Raw genomic sequence first — 13091 nt, forward strand, 5'->3', positions numbered from 1 at the left:
GGCTTTGCTACCTTGCTTAAGCCAAGAAAAACCCAGGATTTTCAGAAATAGTTAAACTATAAAAGCCAATACTTCAAAAGAGGCTAGGAATTTTTTTGCAGAGCACAGGCAGAGATATCTACAACAAAACACTAACTGCCTGCAAATAATGTTTGTTAACAGCATCTTGAGGGGGACTTGTAGTCAGAGAAGCTGAGCAACCGGTTGCTCAGTAACATGAAGATGATACTGTGCTTGAACACAGGGATTATTAGTAATGGAAGTATTAATTTGGTGCATTGGCTTTGAAAATAAGCTTGGTCAAGCCTAAAGAATGAGCTAGAGTGATTTGTCTCCTTTCAGGGAAACATTTAAAGGAGAGAGGTTTTCCTGTTGCAGGCTCACTATCACCTTTAAATGCGATCTAGTCAGTGTTTTCATATTCTTCAGGCTAAAAACTGGACCTCATCCTTCCTACCAAACAGGCAAAATGAATGCTGCTTACACTCAAGACTCAATTTAAACATTAATAATCTTGACGGGGTGGAAGACTGGCTACAGGGTCCTCATCCAGATATGAAATCAATATTATTCATTCACTCTGTGTTTCCTATCCATATTGCATGATCTATTAGAAATAAGTGTTCTATATATGCTGTAACAGGAATTAATAAAGTTGTTGAACGACTATGTGATGAACTCACTTCAACAACTGATGTTTTCACACATTATATGAATTACATCAATAATGGAGAATGTCTTGGTTTGAAAGACAGGTGTTTCCTATGGAAGGCAGGAGCCTCTCTTGAAATGGAAAATATAACCTTCTTCCCTCTAAATTATTATAATTTTGAAATTAAGGGGCTCTCAGGCAAAGATATGGGAATAGGAATAACAGTTCTTTACTAGGAAAATTAAAATAGAAATACAGTATTACAGAGAACAAACCCAAAAACACTGACAGAGTCAGAATACAACCTGACACCCCATCAGTCAGTCAGGGTGTTGGTAGCAGTCGCATTAAATAGTGGCTGCAGTCCTCCTGGAGTGTCAAATGTGGTTCAGTTGAAGCAGTGGTCCTGTAGAGGGGTGCAGTTTTCATCAGAAGGTCCAGTGACAATGTGGAAACGTCCAATTTTCCTCTGGAATCCAGTGGAAAAAGGCTGCCTTGGTGTTCCAAATCTCAGATTTTATCTGGTTAGGGAATGCTTGGCTCCTCCCCCTGGCTGGAGCATCTCCCAATAGGATGATGTAATTTTATCAGTCATGCAGTGGGACTCAATGGCCCATTAACAGAAGACACTTCCTAGGAGGAAGGATGGGTTGTGGAAAAGATAAAGATCACTGCCCAATCTGGTTTTAACAGATGGTGATAGAATACATACTTTTGGTTACATCCTGCTTTGCAAGTCAAGACAGAGAATTACAGTATGAGATCAGAAACAAGCCAGTTTGATGAGGAGATTCTGCCTAACCCTGTAAATCCTCCTATTACTCTGTTCCAATCTAAAATGTCAGTTTAAAGCTCCACTACAAACAATTTATCACAACACTTGACTTTGATTTTATATTGAAATAAAAGTGCTTATATTGTATAGCTACAGCTGTGAACTTACTGTAGCACTGGGAGGTTTCACTACCCAAGCAAATTCTGCACAGCGGACCAGCTCTCATATTTAGAATTTCTGCATGCCATGCAGAAAAACCATGCTGATTTCTGACAACCCTATGTCTATACTCTTCCTTACATATCTGCTTTCGCTTCACTTGGAGAGAGTCCTGTGCTTTGGAATTCCATGTCTTAATCATAAAAATTCAAGATATTTGTTGGGGGTTGAATGCTTCCCTTTTCTTTCTGTGGAATTTCTCCCATTGTTATGCTAAGTGGCTACACCTTAAGGTAATGTTCTCTCACAAGGAGGTAGGTGGAGGGAGGGCGGGGGGGAAACCGGAAAAAGGAAAGGTGGGACGGGGGTCAGGAGCAGGCCGGAACTCTCTCGTTTGGCTCGTGGAGGGAGAGGACGCCCCGTGCTCGGATCTGGCATCTCCCCTGCCATCCCAGCACTGAGATCCACGCTCCCTGCCATTGGACATCGCTCTGCTGCTCTCCCACCTCACCCTACTACCTCTGGACACTCTGCTGAGCACCATGACCGACACCGTGAGGGGGGAGTCACTTCCCCATCCCCTCTCACCCCTGGGCTGCTGCCATCACTCCAGCCCTCTTCAACTGCGCAGGACCTGCCCTGCCCCCAGCACCGGTAACTGAGCGCAGGGAGATGGCCTGCAGCCAAAAAGGACTGGAACTGAGCTATACTGTTCTGTTCTGTTGTCAATTTTTATAGCTGTTGTTTTCTGCCTTGTTAGATATCAGTAAAGAACTGTTATCCTTATCCCCACATCTCCTGCCTGAAGGCCTCTGATTTAAAACTAAAATAATTAAAAGGGAGGGGGTTGCATTCTGCATTTCAGGAAGGGGGCTCTTGCCTTTCCTTAGCAAATACCTGTCTTTCAAACCACGACAATATTGATCCAAGTTCACTGTTTCAACTGAACTGAAAAAAAGGCAAAAGAGCATTTTTTTAATGGTATATGAATAGAATGAAGTGCAGGGCAGTACTGAATAGGACTTAGTGCCTTAATTTCACAAAAGTGCTTCATTTGGATTCCATACTGAATATTAAACTTGCACAATTATTAGAAGTTTCATACCAAATCGTAATTGTACCCATTGTACTGAAGAAATTGAATGCAAAGCAAGCAGTATTTCTTATTCCAACAGACAGATCAGGCAGATTGTCATAGTTTAACCTAAGCAAGCAGCCAAGCCCCACACAAGCACTTGCTCACTCCTCGACCAGCAGGATCGGGGAGAGAATCAGGAGAGCAAAAGCCAGAAAACGTATGGGTGAGATACAGAGAGTTTAAGAGTGAAAGCAAAAGCTGAACATACAAGCAAAAAAACCAAAGAATGAATTTAGTGCTTCCCATGGTCAAGCAAGTGCTCAGCCATCTCTGGGAGACATGGGCCCCATCACCCACAGCAGTGACTTGGGAATACAAACACCATCACTCCAAACATCCATCCCTTCCTCCTACCTCTCCCCACTTTGTCATACATTGAGCATGATGCTATGGTCAGGAATGCCCCTTTGGTCAGTTTGGGTCACCTGTCCTGGCTGTGTCTCCTCTCAAACTCCCACGCACCCCCAGCTTCCTGGCCAGTGTGGCAGTACGCCTCGGCTCTGCGAAAACACAGCCCACAGTCAAAACCAGCACAACAATCCAATATTACTAAAATGTAATGGAAACTGTCTTCAAGTATGGAAGTATTCCAGTCTCATGCCTAAATTACTTCAAAGCCTGCATGTATTTAAAGCTGAACTTACTTGTGTTACACATTTATCGATTAGGATCTTGCAAACAGAGAAGCAACTTCAATGAGCGCTAAGAAGCCTTCAACTTGTGTTTTCTGGTTGAGATTGCATGATAAGCATAATGTTAACATGGTGCTTCTATATGTTAAATGTGTTATCTAAACAAAAATTCTTTCCTTTGAAACTGAAAGCAAATTACTGAGGCGACAAGAAATTCATAAGATAAGACACCTGATTCAAGAATTCACATATTTCCTCCTCACAATGATATGTTGCATTTTTTACTCCATATTTTTTCATTACTAAATTTTATCACATTAATATCAAACAGATGAAAATAATTATTTGGGTTTCAGAGCAGTTCAAAGAGAGGGACAGCATAATATCCCTGGAGATAGAAATTTGCAGCATCTGGCCATGTGCTGAGTAACAGTCACCTCCTCAACAAATGATGAACATTTTTGTCGCAGTGGGCCCTGGGGTGGTGGTGGAGTGCCATGACCTTCTGAAGAAGTGTCCTGGGGAGGATGTCCTCTGGGCACAGGCACATCCTCCTTGCTCACTCCCGGGTGGAGAGTGATTTCAGCTCTTTTGGGAGCTCTCCACTTCGGCCTATGTAGGAGGAAGAGATGGGAGCCACGTGTGGTGATCCAAGGTGAAGCTTTATTTTTCTTCCTTGAAGGGGTCCCCGGACGAACTGGCTTGAGGGGACTCAGGGAGCAGGGTTGATATAGGAGAGCCAGGGGTCAGGGTAGAGCAGCAAACGAATCATCTGAGGGCTCAGGGGCCGTACAAAGGGGGAAGGGCCAATGGGGTACAGGCAATTTACATGAAACAGGGAGGCATGCTGAGAGTAACTTTTTATAATCATTAAGACAAGGGAGTGCCTAAGGGCATAACCTCCAGGGGAGAGAGGCAGACTTTTTCGCTGGGAGGCTTTCAGCCTCCATAACTCCCCTTTCTTTATTAAAAAAGCTTTTCCGACAGCTTTTTTTTTTTTTTTTAAACAACGTATAAGACAAGAAAACATAAGCAACACAATAAAAACAGTAACAAAAACGCAAAAAATGCTTTTAACTAAGGAAAGCCCCCATTCCTTGAGTCTCAACTGTCCAAGAAAATTGTTAAAGCCATCAGTGAATTTTCCACACGGATGCAATGATGGCAACAAGGTAGCTGGTCTTCATTGTTGGGTTGGGATGGAGTTTGAGGTAAATGTTGCCAGCAGAATTGCTTTACGCAGTGGGGACACTTGATCTACTGCTGGCGGAAGCAGCATTATGGCAGAAAATTTTAAAACTAGCTGAAAATCAATTTCAGTTAAAAGTGGAAATGAGGTAAGTACAGTTGGAGAAGGGTATTAGGGGACTTAGGGAGGAAGGAGAAACGGCAGGGTAAGTATAGAGGTAAGCAGGGCTAGGCAGGTTGATTTGAGTTTATTTGGGAATCATGGGGGATGAGGTAGGTTATGCCTAGCCTACGGTTGCATAGTCGTGTTTTGTATGTTTTGCCTGGGATCTTGTGGTGGGGTGATTCAGTTGTTGCTGGTTTGTTGCTCTGCAGCATCTTCTCCTCCAAGCAGCCTGCTTTTGGTCCTGTAGTCCTGCTTTGTTAGACTTGGAAGAGACTTTGTTATCGGTGGTGGTGGCAGTGTTTGTTAGCCTCAAGTATGGCTTTATACATTTTTCTGGGAGCTATTTTGGGCCAGATGGTATTGACACACAGGCATATCCCTTCCCCCAGGTAATCAATAGGAAAGGCTTTGATATTTGTTGGGTTTCTGCATCTATAATCACCATCAGCGGCTTCTCATCGAGCTTGGCTCGGGCCAAATTTGAGAAATGCCGAAGTATGGGGGGAGTTGGCTCTGAAAAGGAACAATTAAGGAAATTCATCACATAGAGGGCATTACAGAGTCTCTCAACTGGAGACATGGTTTCTGTCTCTCCCCACTGTTGATTCAGGACGCATTTGATGGTGCCGGGAGTTCTTTCCACAATTGATTGCCCTGTGGGATTGTGGGAAATGCCTGTGGTATGCTTAACCTCCCATTGATTAAAAAAGTCTTTTAGCTTTCAGGAGGTATAAGCAGGGCCATTGTCTGTTTTGATCTCTTTGAGGATTCCCAGAGTGGCAAACGTGAGGAGAAGATGCTTGATGGTGTGCACAGCATCTTCTCTTGCGTGGGCCGAAGCAAACACTGCACCCAAAAATGTATCCACAGATACATGAAGGTATTTGGATCTTCTAAAGGCTGGAAAATGTGTTACATCTGTCTGCCATATCTGGCAGCTGTTTAAACCTCTGGGGTTGATCCCAGATCCCAAAGATGGCAATTGATACAATTAGCAATTTGGTCAGGTGGCCACAATAGCTCGAGCCTGTTCTCTTGTTAGTTTAAACATTTTTATTAAAGCCAGGTTGTTTTGGTGATAGAATGCATGGGTTATCTTTGCACAAGCTGTATGTTACCAGTATGTTGGTAACTTCCACAGACATCGCTAGTGCGTTTGCTCTCCTGTTTCCCTCTGCGATGGCTCCTGGGAGATTGGTGTGACTTCACATGCATAATATGGTAAGGTTGCTTTCTGTGGGAGATGATATAGATTAGCTTAGAAAGCAACTTATATAAATTTGGGTTAGAGAGTTCTTTAAAAGTGAATGTTCTGCCTTCATAGCTACATCGGCGACATAAGCCGAATCTGTGACCATATTAATTGGTTCTTGAAATCTCTCAAAAGCTTTGATGACGGCCGCTAATTGTGCAATCTGTGGAACAAGAACATGAGCCGAGAAGGTGACTTCCAAAAGGTTTTTGAAGTAATAGGAGCTCCTGCCATGCTCCTTAGCCTCTTTACATAGGCCTTAAGCTCCCCATAGGGGAGAGGCTCCCATAGTGGATGTGATGTTGACTTCCTCCCCTTCTTGCAGATGACTGGGAAGGCTGTGATCTTATCAGCCAGTTCCCAGTCTCCCTCCCAGGTGGCCTCCCTTTGGGTCTTCACCTAGCAATCCTCGACCTCAGTCTGAGTCTGAGGAATCCTATTCTCATCCTCCGAAGAGGATGGAGGGCACTGGATGGTGGGGCGAGACCTTTTTGGGCATACTGAAGATGCCAGGTGGTGGGTGGCAGTGGAGGACAAGATGGCCTCCTTCCAGTTCCTGGGCCACTTCCAGTCCTGGTGTCATGGGAACCAGGAGGGAGTTGGGCCCAGGAGGAGCCAACTGTGGAAGGGGCATAGATGGGATCCGCGACAAGGAGGGGTTTCCCGATGGAGGGGGAGGAGCCAGGCACAATGGAGGGCGTGGGAAACAGCAGAGGAGAGGTGGGAAAGTGGCCATTTTGGGGTGGAAGGGCAGGAAAACTTGGATAAGAAGGAGGCAAAATGGCGGGGCTGGCCACGTTGCCAGCACCATTTTGTGGGGAATTAACAGCAGGCAAAACTGGGTAAGTGGGCATAGGTAGGAGGTTGGGGGAGAGATCCAGAGCAGCATGGCCAATGCTGCTCTGGCAGGGGGGGAGAGAGGATCGGGAGGTATCAGGGAGTTGGAAGCAACCCTGTGCATCATTGCAACAACTATCTGCCAATCACCCCTCAGGCAGAGAAGGGGGTTTGGGAGTGTGGGGGAGGAAAGAGGGGAAGGGGTTTTTAACGAGGGACTCAAAACACTTGATTTACGAGACAAAGGAAAGAATTTTGCAACTGAAAGGCCAAAAAGAACCTAAACGACCAGATTAGGAAAACGTTTAAAAATCTTTTAAGTTCCCCTTTTAATAACTTAAGAAGGGTCTCACAACTTGGTGGTATACGTCTCATTGAGGGCTGAGCATAGGGCAGCTCAATTTGTTTCCCATCCTCAAATCTCCTATTTTCCACCCAGCAGTAAAAGGAGGAACTGAAAGGAAAAGGCCCCAAAATTTAAAACTCACTCACTTTTCTTCGGGCAAAATGAAGCCCGCTGGGCCAAAGCAACACTGCTGGGAGGTTGTCGGGCTGTTGACCAGTCTTCTGTGGTGTTGCTTGAAGGTCCTGGTCACCCCACAGATGGCTCTCACTTAAACGTGAGGAGCCGTCCTTGGGGAGCCGGCCACCCGAGAGTGACTTGATTCGTGCAGCTGAGGCTGCAGGAGATGCTTCTCCAGGAAACTCCTCAAGAGAGGTTTCTGTTCAAGTGCCAGCTGTCGTGGCGGGCCCTGAAGCGGTGGTGGACTGCTTCGACCTTCTAGAGAAGCGTCCTGGGGAGGACGTCCTCTGGGCACAGGCACATCCTCCTTGCTCACTCCCGGGTGGAGAGGGATTTCAGCTCTTTTGGGAGCTCTCCACTTCGGCTGGCACAGGAGGAAGAGACGGGAGCCGTGTGTGGTGATCCAAAGCAAAGCTTTATTCTTCTTCCTTGAAGGGGTCCAGGGATGAGCAGGCTGAAGGGGGTCTGAGGGAGCAGTGTTGATATAGGAGAGCTGGGGGTTGGGGTAGAGCAGCAAACGAATCATCTGAGGGCTCAGGGGCAGTACAAAGGGGGAAGGGCCAACGGGAGTGCCTAAAGGCATAACGTCAAGGGGAGAGAGGCAGACTCTTTTGCTGAGAGGCCTTCAGCCTCCACACATTTTTACTAAAGCACATCTTTGAACCTTAAGTTTCAAATGTTTCTTCATTCCACCAGTCTTTTCACATAGTCCTGCACTGATATTTGGAATAAAAAGGAAGCCAGAAAGAGGTGTGTGAGTTTGGTTTAATCATCTGCAACCCTTCTGTGCATTTTTTTTAGTTGAAAGTTCAGCCTCAATCATATCTGCTGTGGTAACTCTGTTAAACTTCAGTTTAACAGACATAAGGGAAGTGTAACACTACCAGAAATATGAGAACAATTTCCATCTTTCTCTTTTTTATTTAACCACATAAGTACATGTCAACAGTTGGCATAAACTTCATAAAAATACAGTACCTTTTTGTGCCGAAACACTAGTCACAATGTTTATATAAAGACTTTTTTCCTGCTTCCTTGAATTCAATTAACATTTTAAAAAGTGACTTCCCAAGAGCCCTTTTTTTTGTGAGTTTCCTTATAGAAATTTTTCCAAAACCTATTCTGTAAAAGTTAAAAAGCTAATGCATTTTCAGCCATTCTCCCTCACCCTCTCAATAAAACAGATTATAAAAAAATAAGATGTTTTAGAATACTGATCAGTTGTTATAGTACTACTTTATCACAGGTTCCCATTTAATCGACACTGTTACAGGCGTGATGGATGCTGTCCCTATAACATCCAGGATCACCAGATGCTATTAGGGCTAAAAAGACCAGTCATACCAATAGACTGATATGAACAAAAAAACTGAGTTGAAACAAATCCAAACCATGAATGATAGATACATAGTGAAACATCAGACCTTAGAAGTCTTATGATACTGAAGAATCACAGGAAGCTGTGACAGCTCCCAATGGCAATAAACATACAAAAATTCTACCAAGTCAGTTAAACAACTAAAGAGTATCCTCGCACTGGGTATCTCAGAAAATGAGTTCTCTATTATCTAATTATAATACTGGTGTGACATCAAGATGACAGAAAAACAGCAGAACCAGTCTAATAATGCTAGAGTAATTATACCCACACAACTGACTACACCCATAGCACAACTGGGATAAATTTCATTTTTCTTTAATGCTGATGAAAAAGTCCAGGCAGGATCTAATATATGGGGAAAGGAAAAAGGGCATTAAATTTTGAAAGTAGTTTCTTATCAAGTTAGGTGCTGAAGGTCTAGTTAAGGCAGTGAAGGATTTATTTTAGTATCTTTCTAAGGCTATGAAAGATTTTTCCTGAATAAAGCATTTTCCCTTAAAAATTTCATGTATATTATGCCAGCTTATTCCGAAAGCTTAAGAAAATTCTAAAAACCCTTGGACACAGAGAAGCTAAACTATTGCTTACTGCAAATATTACCCTTATTAGTCTTCTTTTTTAATATCAATAGGATTCAAATAACATGCACCAAAAAAATGAAGTTTCAAGTCCACCTACAAACTCTTCCATAGCTACTTTCAGCTCGTTTTGGATTAGTGTTAAATAAAATGTGCAAACATATAATCATTTGCATAGCAAATCTCAAGGGACTGACCCTGAAATAGAAATCCAAACTGTTAGGTTTAAGATATTTCTATAATCAGAATTCACTTAAAATGGTAAAGATAAAACACACATTTTTCCATTTTAAGTCTAGTAAAAAAAGTATTTCTGATTTAGAATTCTTACAGTTACTAGTTTAAAGATTTGAAAGACTGATGCTTCATTGCATTTAAATGTTATTCCTTTGGAATCTTCAAGACTCTGTAATTGCTATTTTCAAATACTGTGATGAAATATGGCCTGGAATCCTTGCTCATAAGGGTACATAAAGGAATTTTTCCTCTATTAGCAGGATCTTCGACATCCCAAATTTCAGGCATACTGCAGCCAGGCCTAAAAAATAGGAATACAAAAAGAGAAATGAAGAAATGCTATAAAAAAATCATGAAGCTTGCTTCATAGTGTCCCATGAATACTTGATTGTGCCATCTGTATTTTTTAAGTTTGTCTTGATACTAGAAAAATGAACAGATTAGAAAATCAATAAATATAGTAGTAATTTAAAAATAGTTTTGAGAATGTGTAAAATGCATCTGGCTTTTGTGGTTATGTAATTAATAGAGAATTAATGTGGAGGAGGAAGTACATAAAACAATGCAAATTATACATTACCAGAGACACTTAAATCTTCCAATAAAATGGAGGGTGATATACCTATTGCAACATTTCTAAAGAAAATTCAGGAAATAAAACACCTTTAAAAAGCAGTAACTCCCTGCTTTTTTTATAAAAGATCATAGCCAACATCAATTCCCTGTTCAGCTGCCTTTCAAAGTTATTACAACTGAGAATTTTCTAATTTTATCATAGATAATTGCAAAGAAATTGAACAGATACATTTAATTTTATTCTAAATGAAAATTAAAAATCCAAACTAATTGTGTTTTGGAGGCCAGAAAGAGAAACCAAGGGGGGAGGAGGGGGAAAAAAAAGCATAGCATCTTAAATGTGACAAAATTTTTAGTAACTATTAGTGGTCATAGCATTTTGGTGCTCCAACTATCTTTTAATTTTCACCTTTTATTCATACTAGGCTTTCATTATACATTATACAAATTATACAAATTATTTCATTATTTGCCATCAGCAAATAATTATTTCTTTCCTTTGTAATGACTTCTTTCCTTCAGTGTTTCACAGTGAAGTTTAAAAACCCATACAACACAGCTTTCTAGGTTCACATAAAGAACACAAGGTTGCTAATGATGGTAAAGTCAATTATACCAATTACTATCTAGAGATGCTGGACAGAAATGTATTTTGGACACTTTTAATAAAAAAAGCACAAATCAACATTCCAAAATTTGATATGAATCTTAGACTACACATTTGAGGGGTGTATCATTCTTATGAGAAAGAGGGAGATTACTTACTTCTTTCTGCTTACACACAATGACTCTTCAAGAATGTAGTAATTCACTCCTAGTTTTATCAAGTCTCTTTTTACTTGGCTTGCAGGTTTTCGACTGTACATGGAATACACTACTTTAGTTCTGGCCCTTCAAAAAGAAAAATCTAAGGGTTAGCTGCAATACAGCATGAAAACATAAGCTTTAATCTTAGACTGGAGAGAAAGGCTTTTTTATTTCACAAGATAACTATGCTAAAGCAAAGTTTACATTAATAGTGCCACTTGCTTAATACGTCTTCATGAATATAATACTTCCAAGAACAAGTTATACAGCCCTTTGGTTTTTCTGTAGCAGGAGACAACTTTGTAACAAGATCCATGGTTACTGTGAACTGAAAGTGTAAAGATGTCAAAGTAATGCATTCACCATATAATACTGAAGGCCAGAAACGACGCTGCTTGGACTGGGGTGATCAGGAGGAATCAATCCTCAGCCGAGTCTCTTCACAAAAGATCCCTGTCACTGTGTGTCACTATGGTCACACTGCCCTTGCTGGGACATTTTGAAATGCAGAGCACAAGACCTGGAGTTCACCTACAGTGATGAAGCAAATTCAGCCCTTGGACACTATGATCCTGTTTTGGAACTGGGTGACCTTTAAGGTCCCTCCAAACCAGGCCAGTCCATATTATATCAGCAATATCCTCCTCTGAATGTGCAAAGCATGATGCTGTTAAAGCCCATTCATTTTCTGATACTTAATATGAGTATTAGCTGTACCTTATTTTTCCCAAACATGCCCTGGTCTCACGATTTTGTAACTAGGACAAAATATTTCAATTGAAAGGGACCTACAGTGAACATCCAAGTCCCACTGTCTGACCAATTCAGGGCTGACCAAAAGCTAAAGCCAGTTAATGCCAGGCAGATAACTAAGGACATAAGGCATGTAAAATGAACTCCTGTACTTTCTTTTTTATCCCTCTCAGTCTTGCTTCTTTCTTGCTGTGTTGGATTTCTTTTAAGCAGTTTCACCAAATTAACAAAAACATGATGCTACACTATTAAATTTAGTAAAAGAAATTCTTGACCTTTTCAGATAAATCAATTCAATTTAGGTAAATATCCTGATTTTGAAAACAATGAGTACCAATCTTAGTAACTCCACTACAAAATTTCAGCTTCAATAATTAACCAATTATCACAAAAAATGACAGCCATTCACAGAAAGCTAATAGAATACCCTGGTTATCCAAGAGAAAAAAATATATCTGTCTACAATGTCAGGAGTAAACAGAATGAAGAAAGGATATAATTCTACAGATGAAATCCAGTTCCTTAATTTAATTCTGATCTTCTTGTTATGTAAGTTTGAAGTCATATCTGTCCCTGGAGTGTATCCTTTCTGATGAACACAGAAAGGAAACCCTGAAAAAATAATGCATGCATTTTCAATCTGACTGAAATAACAAATCCAATTCTACGGGGTTTTAACAAATTTTACAATATAACGTGATGCCATTCCTACAGTGTGTTACAAACATTACGAGAATTAATAGCAGATGCAACTAAAACCTCAACTGCAAAATTTACCTTAAACCTGCATCTTCATAGTGAGGATGATTTACAATAGGACGCAGTGTAGACAATTTAACACTTGCCATTGTAGGCATTGCTCCTGCAAAAACTGCATCTGAAATACACAATCAAAGGTATTTTTGAAACAAGAAATCAAACAGTTAGAGAAGGAATTCAAATCTCTGAAAAGTAATCCTATAGAAAAACCATGAAGAGGGTAGGGTACTCCTTTTTAAAATGCCGTATGTGACATCAACAGGAAATGCACAAAATCAGTATTTAAGTTTGGGGATTTTTTAGCCTTGAATATAAACCATTAGATAACTAAGCATCAAAGAATGGCGATTTAATGCAACTTATTTTTCTTGAATTGGTAGAATAACATACTCATTATAACAACACACTTCTATCTGTCACTTTCGTCAGTGTTAAATGGGCAATAAAATTTCAGTCCACTATGGCTTTGACATATTTTCCTTCCAGAAAAGCAACGACTTTGTTTCCAACCAGTTTTCTGACAGATTTTAGGAAAAGGAGGGGTGCAACCACAACACAAATAGACATTTTTAATTCTCTTCTAGCAAAATGCTGATCATGCACCCAACATACAGGACCAGTGTCATTTAAGTAAAAATCTGCTTTAATTTGACTTGGCAAAGATATTTTTGTTGAAAA

The 13091-nt window shown here is 41.0% G+C and overlaps 1 protein-coding gene across 2 annotated transcripts in view; it reads right to left on the reverse strand.

Annotated features, from left to right (window-relative positions):
• Positions 1–8223: 8223 nt before the first annotated feature.
• Positions 8224–13091, reverse strand: part of DPY19L1 (dpy-19 like C-mannosyltransferase 1) — a 45196-nt gene continuing 40328 nt past the window's right edge. For both annotated transcript variants that reach the window (XM_014886864.2, XM_088166118.1), the window contains 3 exons: positions 12432–12531; positions 10860–10985; positions 8224–9819 (listed from right to left, as the gene is read on the reverse strand). In XM_014886864.2, coding sequence (XP_014742350.1) covers positions 9663–9819; positions 10860–10985; positions 12432–12531 — 383 coding nt within the window. In that variant the 3' untranslated portion in view covers positions 8224–9662. The remainder of the gene's footprint in view (positions 9820–10859; positions 10986–12431; positions 12532–13091) is intronic.

Source organism: Sturnus vulgaris, chromosome 1 (assembly GCF_052056855.1).
Source record: "Sturnus vulgaris isolate bStuVul1 chromosome 1, bStuVul1.hap1, whole genome shotgun sequence".
Taxonomy (NCBI): Eukaryota; Metazoa; Chordata; class Aves; order Passeriformes; family Sturnidae; genus Sturnus; species Sturnus vulgaris.